General features: G+C 40.1%; 1 protein-coding gene and 1 long non-coding RNA gene across 2 annotated transcripts in view; both read left to right on the top strand.

Annotated features, from left to right (window-relative positions):
- The first annotated feature begins 1,087 nt into the window (after positions 1 to 1,087).
- Positions 1,088 to 4,967, top strand: LOC119481987. Its single transcript, XR_005205344.1, has 4 exons — positions 1,088 to 1,557; positions 2,135 to 2,284; positions 3,930 to 4,026; positions 4,208 to 4,967. It is a non-coding gene; the product is annotated as an uncharacterized LOC119481987 (long non-coding RNA).
- Positions 4,968 to 9,334: 4,367 nt separating this feature from the next.
- dnah2 (dynein, axonemal, heavy chain 2) overlaps positions 9,335 to 20,122 on the top strand; it is a 56,150-nt gene continuing 45,362 nt past the window's right edge. Inside the window, exons 1-17 of the mRNA XM_037759680.1 lie at positions 9,335 to 9,538; positions 10,134 to 10,202; positions 10,329 to 10,493; positions 10,640 to 10,868; positions 11,901 to 12,011; positions 12,473 to 12,711; positions 12,892 to 13,083; positions 14,178 to 14,335; positions 14,752 to 14,839; positions 15,098 to 15,303; positions 16,418 to 16,547; positions 16,958 to 17,140; positions 17,356 to 17,570; positions 17,857 to 18,003; positions 18,315 to 18,471; positions 18,858 to 18,967; positions 19,796 to 19,925. Coding sequence (XP_037615608.1) covers positions 10,143 to 10,202; positions 10,329 to 10,493; positions 10,640 to 10,868; positions 11,901 to 12,011; positions 12,473 to 12,711; positions 12,892 to 13,083; positions 14,178 to 14,335; positions 14,752 to 14,839; positions 15,098 to 15,303; positions 16,418 to 16,547; positions 16,958 to 17,140; positions 17,356 to 17,570; positions 17,857 to 18,003; positions 18,315 to 18,471; positions 18,858 to 18,967; positions 19,796 to 19,925 — 2,520 coding nt within the window. The 5' untranslated portion in view covers positions 9,335 to 9,538; positions 10,134 to 10,142. The remainder of the gene's footprint in view (positions 9,539 to 10,133; positions 10,203 to 10,328; positions 10,494 to 10,639; positions 10,869 to 11,900; positions 12,012 to 12,472; positions 12,712 to 12,891; positions 13,084 to 14,177; positions 14,336 to 14,751; positions 14,840 to 15,097; positions 15,304 to 16,417; positions 16,548 to 16,957; positions 17,141 to 17,355; positions 17,571 to 17,856; positions 18,004 to 18,314; positions 18,472 to 18,857; positions 18,968 to 19,795; positions 19,926 to 20,122) is intronic.

Genomic DNA, 20,122 nt, shown 5'->3' on the forward strand with positions numbered 1-20,122 from the left:
GTCGGACCCCACAGGAGCCCTGAGCGTAGTAGAAGAGGGCGTCAAGACCGGTACGACACCATCTTTGCTTTGTCGCCCGGCTTGCTCTTCTGTCTCTGATTTGTTCTGTTGCTTAGCAGTGTTTTTTTTTTCCTCCCACAAGTGTTTCTTTTAGGCTCCAGTGTCGTTTGCGCTTGACAAAGTGCACAGAATACTTTATGAATATTTGATTGATTTGGTTTATTCAGATGAATCTTTCGCTCACCGTATCGACCCGCTGTTTCCCTGCTCCCTCATGCTCATCAGCATGATTTGCAGCTATTTATTATACCAGTGGAGGCCTGACTGTCAGTTTCTATGGTTTGTTGCCTTTCAGACACGCCTCTCTGCGACTAGGGAAATGTCACTGTTATACATCAAGCAATTTGTTTGTTTGGGGAAGTCAATTTTTATTGTCTTTCCTTTGATTCATTTTCACCCTTCCATGTCCTCCCTCTTCTTTGCCCTAGATGCATAACAGTCCTAACGGGCTGGGTACAAATGGCACATAATTAACTGTCAACTTCATAGCTTCTACTGTACCATATAAGAATCAATCATCCCTTACTGTTACCTTTCTATGTTTTGCACAGGCTGCAACCTCTGATTCTGAAAAGCGAAGCCAATGCTGAAGTGCCTTAAAAGTGCATTATTTCTAACAGCCAGCAGGGGGCGACTCCTCTGGTTGCAAAAAGAAGTCTGACTGTGTAGAAGTCTATGAGAAAATGAGCCTACTTCTCACTTGATTTATTACCTCAGTAAACATTGTAAACATGAGTTTATGGTCTCAGTCGCTAGTTTCAAGTCTTCTTCAATACAGCATGATGTTCATTTAGTAAATTATGATCCCATTTAGAGTCAAACAGACCATAAAGCAGGGGATGCTTTAGGGCATGGCTACCTTGTGATTGACAGGTTGCTACCACGGTGTTGTCCAGTCTGGGAGTTGTCTGTGTTTTTGTTGTAGAACTTTAACCCTTTCACAGTTTAGTTTCAATTCATGAAAGTTAATTATAACATTTTTGGTCACCTAAAAATGTCTTATTGAGCGTTCGGTTGTAATTAATGCGAGGGCTGGTCCAGCCAAGATCCAGTTCCTTTATTTATTTCAATCGCTCAGCTTGAAAGAAAATGCCTTGATTTATAAAACAGGTCATGGCATGTGCGTAGGCTGCTTAGACCTCTACACTCTATAATATTCTGTACATTATGCACTTGATTGATTCATGTAGTCTCTCATTAAGCTTAAGTACAGTCAAAGCCAACACTTAGTAAGAATGTGATGCTACTCAAAGACGTGCAAGAGAATAGGCAGGCGTCCTGGTAGCCCAGTGGTTCCCTGGTTTCATCCTGGTTAGGGACCTTTGTTGCATGTTGTACCTCTTTCTTGCTCCCAATGTTCTCTGTTTGTATTTTTAATCTGCTCTTCCTCTGGTATGTATTTATATTAGACATCATTTCAGCACCAGGAGCTTTCCACGAGAGTCACCTCTCTCTCTCCTGGACTCTGGAGTTGGACAACTGGTGGATCAGCTCAAGGTGCTTATAAACACCCATATGAAAATATAAATTGAAACATGCACATTTATGGAAGACGGATATGCAATCCCAAACCTAGCTCTCCCCATGGCATTAATATATTTCTACAGCTGCTCTGGAACATTGTCTATGGCTTCACGATTCTGAAAGAGACAGTTAAACAGTGACAGTTATTGGCATATCTGCCATCAGATGGACTGCCAGCAGCGCAGTGAAGACGTTGGTTGAACTGCTCAATGATTGAGTGCCGATGATGACTATGATGAGGTCATGGCAGTGATGATTGATTGGATTTTATGTGTGGCTGATGCTTTCTTTGTCATTAATCTGCTCTAAAACACAATATAGACTTAGCTCAAGGCAGAAAGGCCATTTTATACCCTGTCAGAGTGAGGGCCAGTTAGATGGATGGATAATGGCTCAAATGTATGAGACTAAATCCTACTTATGGCTACTGTGTTAAAATGTCTTCCTCTCCATTTTTCTGTACTTTCTGCAGCATAGATTTTTTAACGTGCTTCTTGGTTTGTATCTCGAAGTCAGTCTGTTAAGATCATGGTCCTGATGCTCCCCCCAGGTGAGTGAGAGTCTGCTAAGTCTGTATTTGGATGAGTATGGATGGAGGAGACCAGAGGAGGAGAGTCCTTGGGATGCACTCATTGCTGGGGTCAACTATGAAGGTCATGTAACAGATGTGTGATGCTGCTGTAAACCAGACATTCTCCAGGTAAGACACTGTACACAGACACACAGATTTTTCTGCCACAGCTCGTTGAATTTGGACATAATGTTATTTGTATATTTATGTGATACTACAACCGGTCCCTCTTCAAGTCAGCGAATATGGGTAGACAGAAGCACCTTCAAACTATGCTACAGTATTAATACCCAGTATAAAGGTACTATATGCACTGCTTTTTAAATAAATACAAGTATATATTTGTGTCCACTGAGGAAGCGCACTGCGGCTGCACAACAGCTGACAGAGGCCACTTCCACTCCCTGCCGAAGCTCCTCATGGTCGCAGAATGCCAGCACCACCAAGTGGACTATCAGATTATTGCAGCCTGGGGAAATATAGACACAGTGGCACCCTGATCAACACTGACAGGAACACTTAGTCATTGCTTTTTTTCATTTAATCACTTACAGGAATGCACACAGGCACCCGTGTCCCCTCACTTTATTTCTAACCGACCACTCTCAAAAAGATTTAATGCTGAGGCGTGCTGCTGGTGAAGCAGATAAAGGGCAATTTCTTATTTACAAAAAGCCAGATGAGTTGAGGTCTTTGGGATTTGTTTGTTCATGCTGTTCATGACATGATTAATATGTGAAGCCAAAAACACTCAAAATAACTCATAATGCTCACCATAATATTTAGATAGAACTATGGCAACTAGTTATTCACTTTTTACCAGAATAAAATAAATAGTAACATAAAATGTTCAAATTCTGAGTCACCAAGGTGAAAGAATATATAGAACCAAAAAATATATTAATGTCATCCACAAATTCTTGAGGTTTATTTGCTGCTAACTTGCTCTAATGGCCGAAGAGGATGTAGACAACTGTGCACGGAGAGTACCTTCTACTTTTTACCTGCTCATTTTAACAGCAAAAGTGTGTGTCTGCATAATTTGCATGTGCATGGGTGTCTGTGCTCCGGTAGGGATTACTATCGCTTCCCTGTGTGTGTAAAAGCCTGAGATTTATTTTTATTTTTTTTTATGAATTGTTAATGAAGAGGCTGTGGCCAGTATCAAAATAGAACTTTGCAAACAAAGGGAAGTGTAAGTTCAAATTGTTTGAAAGTTTGTCCTTATGTGTGCTGCATGCTGTCAAGTAAGGTAAGAAATCTGAATATTGATGGAATACTCAAAAGTCTGTTTACATAAATACAAGTAAACAACATTAATAATCCAGGAGATGTGGAATAATGTTGGATACGTGACTAGAAATTTGCTGAATTTCCCCCATATTATTTTATTTAACATTTCTATCTGCAGTACACCTTTGATTCAAGATACAAGACTTTTATTTGCCCTTTACTCAGGTACAGTGTACAAGGGCATTCATTCAGTCAAGTAGCAAAAAAAAGGAAAATAAATACAATAAAAATTTGCATATTATGATAAATAAAAAGATACACACAATATATACATATACAGAATACATATGTAAATAGTAAAAAGTATAAAAATGTATAAAAAATTGAGCCACATGAATGTTCATATTGTTCTGATAATTGTATTCTACTTATAACATTGAATCTAATATGAAAGGCTAGCGAATACTCTGTTTGTTTTACTGATGAACTCCACCTGAATGCATTTATTTGGTCTGAAAATGTGTGTTTGTGTGTGTGTTAGTTTGTCCCTGGTGGAGCTGGAATAGTGATGCCATCCAGTTTGGAGGAGACCTTTCACTTCATCGATGACGCCCCGTGTTTCAACACTGTGGGAGAAGGTACCATACCCTCACTGCAAACACACACACATACATCTTCCAGACTAAGATCTTTCAATACTACTTCTGCTTTTGTGTTTTAATTCACTCTTTTCCAAATCACAACATGCAATTCTCAACTTCTCACACTGATACTGCTCGTTTACTCACTGCCATCCTTTTTTTTTCTCACTCCATAAAGTGGGCAGACACAGACTGGAATGAAGAAGCGCTTGGATCAATAATAGTGAGACAGCTGCTCTTTGGAGAATGAGTAGTCTTGAATAAAACAACAACAAAAAAAAGCTAATGCTGAGTCAGGATTAAATGCATAAAGAAACAATGTTTTGAAAGTGGTAGCAAAACACGAAACATTACAGCTTCACTTACATCTACACTCTTTCAACACCCTAACCCACCTGATCATTTATTACAAAGGTTACACCATTTAACATTCACTTATACAGTATGTTATTCTTAAATATTCAAGGCTGATCTGTGTGATTGTGATCTGATCAACACTAATCTCTACCGCTCCCTTCTCCCAAACAGCTGCAGGCCTGTCTGCCTCTGTACTGACTCACTGGTCTGTTATTAAAGGTGTATTTATCCATCTCTCTGCCTGGCTGCACATACACACACTTATTGTTCTCCTCCTCATACACTACACACACACACAAGATACACATGTGTGTGTATCTTGTGTGTGTGTAGTGTATGATTCAGTGGGATGTGTGTGTGTTTCCACTGAGCAGGGGTCATTCAGGACGGTTTGTGTTTATATTCAGGTGTCTGATTCTGTCCTCGTTATGGGCTGTGAATGCATGGAAGCATGCATGGAGATGCATGTGTATGTTTGTGTGTTTATCAGTTCAGTGTCAGTTCAATGTTTATATACTATATACATTATATACTGCTGGCATTTTAATTCCTGTTTATGTTTTGACCAATTTATTGCTGCGTAAAAAAAGGTTTACACTTAATTTTAAAGATTTTTTTACTAAGTTGCTGGTGTACTATTTATTATTTTAATAATAAATAACAATTCACTACTTAAATTTTTATCTATGTGTTTATTTGTCACATTTTGTTTTACAAAGTTAGGAAAGCGATATTTAAGTCAAGTCTGATGTTGCCTTACACATAAAAGAATGATCCCAGTGAGGCATACAGCTTATTAATTAAACACTGGTATTGGGTCGGTACTCGGTATCGGTCGATACCCAAAGCCCACGTATTACTATCGGTATCGGGACTGAAAAACACGGATGGGTGCATCCCTAGGTGGAGCATACCTCGGCCCCTCTGTGGCTGAACAAAGCCACCATCTATGGACTAATCGTAGTGTAATAAGCAAAGTAAACCTTCCAAGGCCTGCTCCACTTTCCTAAAAAGACCCTGAGCTCATTGTGCTCTAGCCAGCGGCTTATTACTGCTGGATGTACTCTATGTACATCCGTGTGTGTGTGTGTGTGTGTGTGTGTGTGTGTGTGTGTGTGTGCGTGTGTGTGTGTGTGTGCATGTGTGTGTGTGTATCTATTTCCTTTTATAGCAATATTGGACAGCTATTAGGGCTGCTGCCTCCAGCTGAGCTTCTCTTTTCTATTCTACTGACCACTTATAAACTAGACAACTCTCTGTTTCTCTGTCTCTTTTTAAAATGTCATTCTATTTGTGGCTCTCATCGAGGCCCCCCCATCTTTTCTCATTTTACTAATGCCGTATATCTTCGGACTCGGCTCATCTGGTCTAAGCAGCAACAACAGCCCCTCGTAGACTCTCTGTCCTCCTTATTCATCCCTCCATCCTTCATCCCTCTCTTCTCCGCCCCTCATTGGTATGGCAGCCTGTCATTAGATCTGAGCTCACAGACTCATGGCTTTAATTTTGGCCTGCCTGCATCTCTGTCTCCGGACATTTTGTGTCTGGTTTCTTAACAAAGCTCTGGTTCTATTGCATGACCCTGTATTGCATATACAGTATAGCCGCTTTCATCCCTCTCCTCGATGCATGCATGCATGTGTTTACACCTAATATGTTTGTTGATCTTCAGGACCTCAGTCCACATACACGTAAACTTCCACACAGTAACAACATACACACACACACATGCAAACAATGCGGTTAATCAAGGTGAAGTTAACGATATTTTTATGCTAATATGCAGCATTTCCCCCAAGCTGCAAAAGAGGACAGAGGGAGGGAGCGACTGAAGGAGAAATGAACCTATTCAAACAAATGAATTCTAATGAAGCTCCTCAGACAAGACGTTTGGAGTCGGTCAGCGTTGTGAGAGAGAGAGAGAGAGAGAGAAGGCCCGGACTTCCCCACTGGAAAGGACTCAGCCCAAAACTCCTGAAAGAAAGGGAGGGAGAGAAAAATAAGAGAAGGACCCTGGAGAAAGTGAGCCGGGAGGAAGAATGGTCCAGTAATGAGAGAGGGGAACCAGAGAGGGGGCTGAGTTCAAGGTTGTATTCAGACGTAAGGATTGTCCCCCTGAAAGACCGAACACGAACTTCCTCAGGGTTTAAGAGCCTCTTTATCAGACCCAAGTCTCTGTGTGTGTGTGTGTGTGTGTGTGTGTGTGTGTGTGTGTGTACACTGGTGGTCTCTGGTTGGGTGGTGTGGGATGGAGGGGGGCACTCATAGCAACACGCTGAATTCAAATTCAAATTGGCTGGTTGTTGTTATTCTGGTTGTAACAAAAATATCAGACTTGGGAGGTATTTTTATGGATAAAAAGCTTCAGCTGAAATGAACTAGATTGTAAATGCGGTGTGGAAACATTTTAGATGTTATTTATAATGGGGTAATATTTAACTATCATTTCTAATAAGTGAATAAGAATTGTGTTTCCCAGTACATAAAAATCTGCCTCTTTTATCACTTTGTGGTGTCCACCCAGTGGGTGTCTCATTTTGGTTTTCCCTTTCCCATCTTTGGAAATATTCAATTATCTAGGTCATTGGAAGCCAACTCTTCCCATCTGCTTCCACTTAGAAACTGTGTGGGTTTATCTCCAAATTCATTGTTTCCTAGAACCTCTTAAAACTACATCTGTTTGCAAATGTTGTCCATCACTTCAGTGGAAAAATAGGGTAATTGCCTGGTTGAAAAAGCTATTATACTGTCTCCTTTGGAATTCTTCATCACTGAAGTTAAACCAATCTACAGTTTGACATCACTTTCAGGCCCCCATAGGAGCCAAGTGAACCAACCCAATTTTACTCAACATGCTCCAGTTTTCAGATTTTAGGGAAATGACAAAATTACAGGGGCATGACAAAATTACTAGACATCTCCAAAGAACAACTTTTGATTCTTTAAGTGACTCTTGGCTCCCAGTTACTACTTTATTTACTCTTGAACATCCTGGGGTCCAGTTGTTCTCCATTGAATAGTAGTTATTGGAATTTGGGCAAGTTGTACAGTGTGTTTGCCAGTGACTATAGAGTTAAAATCCCAAAATAACCGAAGATAAACCTGCACGAGGAGAGAGATGAAGCTCTAGAGGGAAGGAGAGGAAAGGTAATTGGTCATTCAAGAGGTCAGATAGGCTACAGAGTCTTCAACAGAATAAGAAGTGTGTAGTGTCCATGGACTGTTGGTTCTGATTGCATTGGACTATTCTTCTCTTGGAAATGTTTATTACTAACAATATTTTGGGTTCATTGTTAATCGTTATAGCCTATTGTACATCTAGAAGCATTTATATAGAGCAACTGGATCTGCTATTTTATTATGGACACCAATAGGCTACTATAAGATGCGTGCATAAGTGGAGGAAAAAGAGACGTGCAATCATTTAGAAAGGTGATCGATAGATAGATAGATAGATAGATAGATAGATAGATAGATAGGCAGAGATGCAAGATTTTGATCTCTGAATATATACTTAAAGATCAGCTAAATATTTAAGTTTAATTTAAGCATATAATATACAACTGAATAAAACAACGCGAGAAGAGTGTTCCATTTCCTTTCTGAAATGTACAGTAATTGTAAAGTTTGGTTTCTCCACACGTCTTTATCCTGGTGTCCCTGCAGCACTTTAGTCATTCTGCCACTGGATGGCGACCCAGGACTATTTGCTATTACTATTTTTAAATTGGAAGACTGCAGAAAGATGACAGAGCAAAGTTCTGCAGGGCAATGATGACTTAAAATTCAACAGATGTATCTCAACATTTTTATTTTTATGAATATATATAATGAGAACAATTAATAATAAGCAGAGTCAAACATCTTCTGCGACAGGGGGCATTTATTTGCAGATGAAATTTTCTTTTCATGAACTTTGTTCATTTTATGTGTTTGAAAAGGCCTAATGACAGTAAAGATGTCATGAAACCATATGCTAAATAGGCTAAATGAGAAAACAAATGTTTAAGACAGTGAGTAAGTCATGACCAGGTTTTAAAAAATATTAGTTTCTCATTTTACAAAAAGCCAATTCTGCTGCTATAAAAATTTGCAAGTCAACATTAATGGGTTACTACCATCACTACAATAACCCATAAAGTTCAAATTGTAGGCCAGCCTAATAATAGGTCTATAGTATTGTTTGATCCCATTTTCAGATTTGTAGATTGGTCTTCCTGATGAATTAAAGAACTATGAAGCAAGTTATGCTGCTTCTAAACTATGGAACAAGTTACCCCCTGATTTATGCACTGTCACTGACCTAGTACTTTCTAAATCTAAGCTCAAGTCTTTTTTATTTAAATTGGCTTTTAATACCTAGTAGCGCTGTGACAATTTTTCCTGTGCTTTTTATGTACCTTGTTATTTCTTGATGTTACTGTTAAGCACTTTGGGTACCTTTTGGTTATTGTAAAGGGCTATACAAATAAATGTTGATTGATTGATTGATTGATTGATGCTGAAGGAGGATTTTGAACAAACTGGAAACCCCAAACATGTCCTCATAAAATGGCTTATTTCTGATCTATTAGCAATTTCTTAATGATGTATTATATTAAACAAATAGCCCAATTAATAAATATAACAAGTATGGTAAAGTTTGTGTATATTGTGTGATCTGACCACAGCAACTTCTGTTGTTTCCAGACCATCTGTAGCCTATATGAATATGAGCAATACCATGTAAGGCAGCTCTGTTAAACAACAGACTATACATGCAGTACTAAAGATGCTTCCCTTCCAACTGCCCCCTAAAATCGAGAAGTAACTCATACATTGATAAAAAAAAAAAAAACGCCCTTTAAAACTCCACATAGCTCTGCATCCTCCTGCTGCATCCTAAACCACGTGGCTCACGTGCCAAGCGAGCTCGTATCGGTTACCCAGGCAACCAAAACCAAACGTTGCCATGGAGACACATCCACACTCAGTCCCACAGGTTTGACTGAAGGGATGCTAAATGAACATATAAAAAGAGAAGAAAACGTAGCTATCGCGAAGAATGGCTTTTATTTAACTAGTTTACCCGGATAAAGTTGTTGTAGCGCACCCGTAAAACGTTATAGTAGTTAAATAGTTGAACTTTTAGGCTGCGCTTGTTACCGGAGAGGTCAGTATAAGTTAACCTAGTAGCGTAGTGCTAACAGTTAGCTAACTGGCTAACGCTCCACTGTTTTAAACTCAGTTAGTCTGTTAGTCTAAATTATAGCTTGGTGTCTCAGTGTGTCACTGCATTTCAGTGTCTTGTGTGTTTGTCTCTGTGTGCTTAACATTATCCTGCTACTGCATTTTCCTACCAGCACTGCTCCCAGTACACCACTTACACTTACACACCAATAACTGCACTATACTGTATAATAACTGTGCAATATCATTATTAATACTCAGGTGTAATTCATACTGTGCAATATTTTTAGATGGAATTTCATTTCATTCTCACTGTGCAATATCATTTTCCACTTGTGCAATTTTGTTAATAGTCTGTTTATTGTCAATACTGTATATACTGCTCCTATTTTTATACTTCCTTCTATTTAAATGGTTCATATTTTGTTACACTTTGTTTAGCTCTTTTTTTACTATGTTAGCTGATGCATCTTGTTTGTTGCACTATCCCCTTTGCTGCTGTACACTGCAAATTCCCCCCACTGCGGGACTAATAAAGGAATATCTTATCTTATCTGTACATGATTTGATAATCACAGTTAAAGAAGATGTTGGAGGTGGAAGCTTTGAAAGAACTGGATAAGGAATACTCTAAGACCATTCGTCTGGTAAGGTTTACCCATTGATTGTAATGTGTGATTTTAATTTTCCTTGTGCACAGACAATTATCCCACTAAATAACCACATTTCACTCTCTCTCTTTGGACCCCTCCTGTCATCTCTCTACATGGAAGTTGTTTATGCGCTGCGCGGCTCTTTCTGGTGTAACCAGAGGGTTGTGGACGGAGGAGAATGAGCGGGCTTTGGATCAATTTATTGAGGACACATCTATCACAACCATGGTGGTCTACGTGGACACCCATGCCGGGCTGCGGGTGGAGTTCTCCATGCCCTTACCGGTACAGCACACTTTCCTCTCCACTTTCAATTCTTTATCAATTTTGATTATATACAGATACTTGCATAATAGAATTCTAAATCCCTCCCTGTTTTATTCATCTCTCATTACTACCACCATACCTAAAATATTCTTTTATGGCTACAGGTGGTAGAGCAGCTGTCTTATTTTAGCCGTGTGCCAGGAGCCATAATCACAGCAGAGACGTTTGATGCGGCCGTACACTTTGGCACAGTGCGGGGCGACCCCACCGAGAGGCTGCTTCATGACATGACCTGTCTGCATGCCCCCCAAGTTGCCCTCGGCACCTACATGGAGACGAGCATCAAGGACAATTATATCAACAACATGCACTGCTATCTATCCAGCCTCACAGGTGGGTGTTGTTCAAGGTAGTAGTTCTACAAAACCGCTTGACTACTGTAAGGGTGTTATCTTTGCCTTCCTCACTATGATTTGACATTGAAACTCTTTAGGGGTCTCCTTTATAAAATACATAATTAAAGAGCAATCTACTCTGGCAGTGTTTTTGAAGCGTCTTTGAAGCATTTTACACTTCCCTCACTCTCTGTCTTACTTAAAAAAACAATCAATTTGTCACTTTTGAGGCATTGCATGTCAATATATGACCCCCTACGTTTGTTTATGATCCAACTCTTTTTCACACTATTCCGTATAAGCAGCCATTGAAAATCACACAAATCTCCTACTTTCTAAACTTTGTGAACTTGATCAGCAATGCTCATTGAAGGCCTGGAGTTTCACTCTCAACTTTCCAGTTTGACTATAGCTTCAGTAGGCTTCAGAAATAAAAGAATTATTAGTGAAAACAACTTCTCATGTAGACTATTTGAAACTAGACTACCTCTATTCATTGAGTAGACCAATAGATTTGGTATTTTCTGATTTTAGTCAGCCAGGAGCCTAAAGTGTGGTTTACCACCGACTGGATGGATGGAATTCATAATGTTCCCTGGTTTCTGTTTACAGGTAATTAACAAAAACTGTACCTCCACAGAGAGGGAAACTTAGTGTTTCCCAGATGATAATCATTTTACAACATAATTATTAGTCAGTCCACCAGTTATCAAAGGCATTTTACAGATATTTAATTCCTAAACTCCCACATCTCTCTGGTGTACCTAGATTATTTGATTCAGTAACAATGAAGCTCCTCTGTGACTGCAAATGCTGGGTTTACATCATGTGTATGCAAATGGTGGACAATGTTTTTATATAGACCCTGATATACGGGTCGCACTCTATGCCAGGATGGTGGGGTAGAAATCATGGAAAGACACATGACGCATTTGCAGTCAATTGGTGCAGTGTGCACACAGGATGGCCAACATGACAAGGAGCCACATGCGCTGCGTTGTAATAATTTAACAATTTTATTTTTGAACAGATAATGTGTTTAAGAAGGTGGGCAACACGGTTCTGTACATCCCGATGGAAGGCCTACAGTGCAGCCCTGAGGAGGTCAGCATGGACAGGAGGCTGTTACAGAGGATGGAGAGTAAGCCTGGGGAGCTGTGTATATGGGGGGGGGGGCTTTCTCTTCCCATGTGTTCCTGTGGGGTCAGTGTCTAAAAGGTCACACTCAGACTTTTGGTCTGTGAGTTTCTGTTCGAAACAACATGGAAACTGCAGCATTGGCTTTCTGTCTCAGACTATTTTGAGATTTTATTTAATGAGGCACTGGGTTCACAGGCACCTCTCACAGGCATCAGTCCAATTTGTTCATTGTTTTTTTTATTCTACTCTTCCACCCATCATCTTTCTTTTTCAATTTCGCCCTACAACTCTGTTCTCTCCTTAAATCCATGCATTTATTCCAACATTTCTTTAGTCATACTAGTGGTTTTTATATCATTCCAACCTATGCTCTTCTTTGCTCCCTCCATCTTTCCTCCAAACTTTATTTCTCCCTACCTCTATTTCCCATTTCTTCTACTCACTTGTTCTTCCTGTTTTTAGCTGTTGTGATCGACTGGACGGAACAGATCACGGACCTACTGAGTGCCCAAGAAATAGTTAATATGAGGGACAAGTGTGGCCCGCTGACGGAGATATCCTTCTGGAAGACTCGCTCTGCCAAGCTGTTGAACATCAGCCAGCAACTGCAAAAGCCAGGGGTCAGGCACATCCAGAACATCCTGCAGCTCTTAAATTCTCTCTATATACAAAACTTCTGCAAACTGGCCAAGGAAATACAGGTACTACAAGTCTCTTCCTTACTCACGGACAGGAGTGGTGCTCATTACTGCAGTAACATTACTTGCTTCCTAGCTAGAAAGTTGGAAAATGTTGACATGAAATCTTTTGTTACCATGACTGAAGCATAATAATAATAATGACCATTCATATCATCTTTCCTTTTTCTGTGTGTTGCCCAGGATTGCTCTCTGCAGGCCCAATCAAACCTGTCCTTCTTGTCCATACTGAAGGAGCCATGTGAAGAGCTCGCCGAGCTCAAGCCTAGCCAAGTTGCTCCTAAGCTGCGACACATTGTCAGTCTCATCCGCATCATCTGGGTCAACTCCCCCCACTACAACACCAGTGGGAGGGTCATTGGTCTCTTTCGCAAGGTACCTGCATTTTACTGCATCAGAGTAATTGGCACACATACACCATTTGAGCATACTGTACATACACAGCCACATGCTGCAATCAACCCTTCATTCATATTTCTAACAGCTATTTGTAGATAATTAATAGACGTGCTACTGCAAGCTCCTTTACACAAGCAATTATCTATTCCGCAGATAACTCAGTGGAGCAATATTAATAGATAACCTTCTGCTGTCAGATGTCCTTTCAGTTGTAGATCAGCTCTCCAGTTGGATTAGGTTTTTGTTTCATTCTGATAAGGCATCATCATCGCTGAAGCCCACTCCCACTCATCCTGGGTGTTACAATACCCTGAGAGTGAATGCATCGAATACATTTTTATTCGAATACATCGAATATGTTCTGACCCACTAGCCTTTGGTGCTCTGTTGCATTACTTTTGTTTTTCTCACTCTTTTATTTGTCCCCAGATTTTGATATTTACCTTATCATCTTTTCTCTCTCTCTCTCTCTCTCTCTCTCTCTCTCTCTCCCACTCTCTCTCTCTCACACACACACACACACACACACACACACACTGTCTTATACCTTTGATATTACATAAAATGTTACTTCATACAAATCTTTGGGTCTCGTGTGGCTGCAGTGATCTGACAGCACAAACACTTCTGCAGTGGTACTCGCCTCAGAGCGGCTCTTCAAACCTGTTCAGCACTGGATCTAAGACTGCACCTTTAATCCACAGAAGTGCAATGTATATCACTAGGGAACACGCTGTCTGGTTTAATATCATTTTCCAATCCCTGAAGGCTGCGGGGCAAGGACTTTTGACTGGGCTGTTTCATTCCAACTAATACCAAGGAGATGGGAGAGAAAATAATAACCCCTGTGGCCTGGTGAAGATGTCTTTGCTGGCTGCTAAAAGGACATTAGGATTTTTTCAAATAATAACAGACTCAAAAAACAAATTGACAATGTAGTTATGTAGGTTTCATGTAAAAATGATTCATTATACCTCATCATTTGAACATATAGTAAATGTGAATATGAATGTCTGTAACTTGGTCTCCCCAATACTTATTATTTGTGATTGTTTTCTGCTGTGTTGCAGTTGAGTTATGAGATCATCCGCCTGTGCTGCCGAAGCATCTCTCTGGACAGGATCTTTAAAGGCTACGTAGTCTCCAGCAAGCAAAGCCTCAGGGAATGTATCCAGTGCTGCCTGGACTGGAAGGAAATCTACCTGAACACCTCGCAGATTCATCACAAGTAGGAGAAATCTCACCTGCTTAGGGACTAAACACACTGTCATCTGGGTACCCATGGGGACTATAAAAGTCTTGCATTTTAAATTAACAAAAGGAAATGACCAGAAATGAACTCTTAATTTCTTGTTCATATAATTAAAGGCTGTTTCACCATGCTTCAGCGTGTAAGAAAACAGTAAGAAAACCAATCCCAGACAACCTGATAGGTTTGGAGTTTTCTTTTAACTCGAATATAGATGTCCTGTGTGATTACAGTTTAGCCTGAATGGATGGCTACTGTAACAATCTGCTTTACAGTTTAGTGACCACTGTAGACCCAGATGCTCATCTGACTTTTCATTTCTGTTTCCGACTCTCTACCCCCTCCCTCCCCTTTCTCTGTCCTCTCTCTTATCCCCCTCTGTTTTTTTACGTCAGGTATTCTCCAACAGGCTGGGTCCTGGACCACACCAGCTTTTTTGCAGTGGTTGATGTTTACATTCAGAGGTTCAGAGATCTGCTTGAGGTGAATTTCCCCTCACTCACACATGAGACTTTCACACATGTACAGAAACACATCTGCACACTACAAATCTGTAAATTCATGCAACAATTCTAAAGCGATTACACACAGGATTGTCAGGCAGAAGTTTACAGATGGATGGTGCTATCCTGCACTTAATGGATCATATCTAGATACAGTTGCTTCCTTTATTTTCAGCTTCTTTAAAGTTATTAAGGCTATTTATTTTGCTATTTGGGATTTTCTCTTGCTTTCTCTCAGGTGTGTGACTGCCAGTATCAGTTTGCCCGTTGGGAGGATGGTCAGCAGAGGGCCCTGCCATGCTTCAGTGGTTCCCAGGGACCAGAGTTCACCTGCTCGCTCCTGGAGATAGAGGGCAACTTCCACAGCGGCCTAAAGAATCTGCAAGCTCTCGACAATGACATCTTTGATGTCGAGAGCTCAGCATGGTCCAATGAATTCAGCAAGTAGGTCTATTTGCTCTTTAACACATTCAAACTAAGTCTAAATATAACAGTGTTAAAGTATAGGCCCGCAAACACAAATGGGCATGACCAGCACATTTTTGTAATTTTGGTGAACGGAGGCATAACCATACAGCCAGGTGAAGATGGGTGCAAGATGGAAGAGAGGCTGAATATATTATTAGTAGGAGGAATACAGAATCAAGTTTATTTTGTAAAACAGATGAAACAGAGGGAGAGAAGCTGAGATGTCTCAAGAGAGAGGAAAAAAAGTACATCTTCATAAAGGACCTGACGTTCACACACAAAATCCCCAAAATGAATCAATAGTGGGATGAACAGACGGTTGATGTGTATTGTTGCTCCAGCTGCTGGATTATCCACTGGTTATAGTTTTGCAAACAATTGATAAATAATGGCTGGTAAGAATCTCCCTCAATCACATTAACAATTGTAAATGCACATATCGATCTGCAGTCAAGGTTTTAACGCAAACGCAATTTCGTGCCAAAATGAGCAGCAAAATTTCACTGCGCCGCCTAATCAGCCTCAGATGTGCCTCTCCTCCCACCTCGGCACAACCATGTTGGTTTGTTGCCAGGAAATGATCAAACTAAAAAAACAGACTTCCACTGGAGAGCTATTACATAAAAATGTAATTTGGCATTGTGCTGGCTTTGCACCTGCAGGAAAATGAGGCCAAGTTCAAGTTTCTTCACACAAGTAAAAGCAAAATGAGAATCAAAGACCTAAAATAGTGCAAGTTAAAATATAGGGCTAAAATATTAACATACATAAATATAAGTAGGGCTGTCAATCGATTAAAATATTTAATCGAGATGAATCACATGATTGTCCATAGTTAATTGTGATTAATCATAAATTAATCATATTTTGTATCTGTTCAAAATGTACCTTAAAGGGAGATTTGTCTAGTATTCAATACTCTTATCAACATGGGAGAGGGAAAATATGCTTGTTTTATGCAAATGTATGTATATATTTATAATTTGAAATCAATTAACAACGCGCTCCTGTTTTAGTGTGCTTTTGGTATATTTATCAGCTGATCATCATGCGTATGTGTGGATATGTTCTTGTGTGTGTGTGTGTACAGGTTTCGTGCATTGGTAAAGGGTCTGGAAATGATGACGCAGAACCTGATCAATTCAGTGTTTAAGACGGTGAACACAGTGGAGGAAGGAGTTCGACTTCTGGACATTTTTAGGCCTATATCTACTCGAGAGGTGACCCTTTCACAAACACACTCACACACACAAGTCCTCTAAAATCCTCAAAAGCATTTATTAAACAACATGCATTACTGAATTAAACGCATTCTCTCGCCTTCTATTTATTAAACCTTTACAGTTCATATAGCTTTAATTGTTGGATGCCTGTGGTCTCTGCAGTTTGCTACGGCTAACCCACACCAAAAAACGACTTCCCACATTAGGCTGTTTATAATTTATCTAGTTTATCTATGTTACGTATTTAGAGCTCTTTGAGAAACCCCAGATTTGTCTCAGTTCTCAGTGTAAGTTGCATTCAGCACAAGGCTCATACTCAAACTCTCTATTTTTCTTTCACCCGGCTTCTTTTTCTTCTCTTACTCCACATACAATTACTTTACTCCATCCAATCTTCTCCATCCCAGGCCATAAGGCGCACCACAAGTGTGAAAGGGGAGGAAGTGTACAACATCTTTCACAAGGAGCTCAAAATGGCCAGCAGGGAGGTGAACCAGAAGACAAGTTCTACTCCTGACTACATGCCCCGGATGGCAGGCCAGGCCCACTGGGCGAGAGCCCTCAGACATCGCTCAGAGAGACCCATGGAGGTGAGTACATTACTACACAGTAATCTATTCCTTTTAGTCCTGGTACACACCAGATACTTCCCACACATCACATAAGCAGTGTGCAAAGTAAAGAAGTGTAGTAAAAAACAAATGTTGACTGTAAACAGGTGGTATTCATGTTCTTAACTGAAGCCTCCTTCTAGGGCTCCTTCCTTGACTTCTTCCTCATTTGTCCCCTTTCCTTCCCCCTCCAGGTGCTTCAGAAAGCCCACTTCATGCATGACCCATCCAGCTCCAAGCAGGTGGCTCTCACCAATGAACAGACGGCTCACATTATGGATGAGGTGGTGAGGAAGAACTTCAGCGAGTGGAGCCAGAACCTGGACGGAGAGTACATCAAGAGACTGGAGCAGCCACTCATGGTGCGCTGCAAGGACAAGACCGGCAAGCTTGACATCAACTTTGACAAGTGGGTGACACAAGCACACAAGAGACGCAAGGCGTTCACATTAAAGTATACATTCACACTTGTGTGTGCGTACTTGTGACACACACAAACCCACACCAATACTGTGTATTCATTTTGTATGCATGCCCACACAGGAGGTATAAATCCACTCTGACCATCAGTTGGATACAGAGATATGCTCTTACACAATATATTCATGTAGATACTAAACAATTCTACACAAATGTGTCTACATATACATGTGCTCATTATTTATTTTGTGTTTTTTATGCGTTTTCTTCTCCAGCAACCTGTTGAACCTGTTTTCTGAGGTCCACTACTGGGAACGACTAAAGTTTGAGATCCCCCAGTCTGCGGCTGACATTAACCAGGACAGGGAGGAGCTCAGAGGCCTTCGGGAGAGAACACTGCTACTGATCAGGGATTATAACAGGTCTGACACACACACACATCCACACACTCACACAGAAATGTGCATGCATGCAACACTGAACAATAATTTCTGATATCAGAGGGCCTGATGTATGTTTATATTAGGCGTTTTTTTTTTTTTTTTTACAGATCAACAGATTCAACACACACACTGCCAAACTCAGACAAACTCTCAACAGTTTTCTAGCTTTTAGATAATTTGTCCACTCCAGTAGTACTCACCCAGTAAACAAAACACACTATTATTTACCCTTCTCACCTGTGTGTGTGTGTGTGTGTGTGTGTGTGTGTGTGTGTGTGTGTTTATATCAGGGTCATTGGAATGCTGTCTCCTGACGAGTTGGGTCTGTTTCGGGAGAAAATTCGTGTCCTGGATAAGAAGATTCAGCCTGGGCTGACCAAGATCATGTGGTTTTCTAAAATGACTGCTAACGTCTTCATCCGTGACTGTCTCCTGCATGTCAACAAGGTTGTAACACAAAGTTCACCCCTAACTGATATGCACGTGTACAGTTTTATTGTTACTGTATTTGTTACTGTATTATTCTTTTGAGATTCAGACTGGCGGCAGCGGTGGCTTATAGGTCAGAAAAGTGGGAGAGTTTGGATTAAAGTGTGGATTAAATCTCCTGACTGGCTGGGAAAATTTGGTTGGCACAAGTTGTTTCAGTTTACTTTTGAACATGGTCACAGTTTTGACAGATCTGAGTTAATCAGGCAGTGTATGTTCAAGAGAGCAGGACAAAAGCGTCTTCAGCAGATCTGGAACCTGTTCTTAGTTCAGTAAGCTAACCACTTTGGACTGTAGTAACTGAGGAGCTCCTCTCCTCTTCTCTCCTCTTCATTTCACTCCAGGTCCAGTTGATAGTTGATGGATACAAAGCATCCAATCTATCCATCTCCAACCTCTGTCGCAAAATCAGTGAAACATTGCTGGTTAAATTGGATGGGAAAACTGTGTACAGGTAACAACAGATATGTGATTACTTCCTCATTGCATGGGATGCCTAATACAGTAAATACATAAAATACAGAATATAAAGTGTGCAGATGGTATTTATCATGTTATAAATCACTTCTTATGACATGGTTTATACAATTAATGTTGTTTGTATTAAAATGCATATTAATTAAGTACAGTAAACAGTGGGTAGAGTTGTTTTTTCAATTGATTTTTTACATCACACCCCTTCAATGTATTTTTCTTATTCATTTATAATTTATTGTACTCAGTGGAGTCATGTGGCTTTTGTCTATGCTGTCATTCTTTGAAATATGGCTGCAACTAACGATTATTTTCATTGTTGATTATTTTCTCGATAATGGATTAGTTGTTTGGTCTATAAAATGTCAGAAAATGGTGAAAAATGTCGATCAGTGTTTCTCAAAGCCCAAGATGACGTCCTCAAATGTCTTGTTTTTTTGTCCACGACTCAAAGATATTCAGTTAACTGTCATAGAAGAGTAAAGAAACCAGAAAATATTCACATTTAAGAAGCTTGAATCATAAAATCTTGACCTTATTTTCTTAAAAAATTACTCAAACTGATAAATTGATTATCAAAATAGTTTTAAATAAATGTATTGAAATCTCCTTTCTGTTCAGATGTAGAGGTAATTGTCTAGAACAGCAACAGATATTTTAACAGACCAGTGTTACCACATTCTACTTCTTGGCATTGTCTGAAGCGCTGCACATGGGTTGCATCTTAATTTCACCTCAGTTCCAAGTGATGCACATTGGTTTCCTTTGTTGAATGCATCTTGGGTGTTTCTCCTGTTGCAATTCTTAGGAACCTGGAGTTTGAGGATGACCAGAAGACTCACCAGCAGAGCTGTCTCCAAATACTGCGCTCAGCACACCAGAGTATTGCTGATATTATGACCCGCATCCATAACTCCTTCTCTAATGATGGACCTGAGGTATGTGCTTAGGCTTTCATTCAGTATTGGTAGCATTGCATCAGAAACAGTCCTGCACTTTTATAAGATTATTCTTTTCTGCTTACTTTATGTGATGTACTGTAAGTATGCTAGGTTCAGGCAGAAGCGTAGAGGGTAGAGAAGCAAGATTTGTGTGTTGTGTTTAAAAACTGCAACGAACAAATCCTACTCATTCT

The sequence above is a fragment of the Sebastes umbrosus genome, chromosome 22 (assembly GCF_015220745.1).
Source record: "Sebastes umbrosus isolate fSebUmb1 chromosome 22, fSebUmb1.pri, whole genome shotgun sequence".
Lineage (NCBI taxonomy): Eukaryota > Metazoa > Chordata > Actinopteri > Perciformes > Sebastidae > Sebastes > Sebastes umbrosus.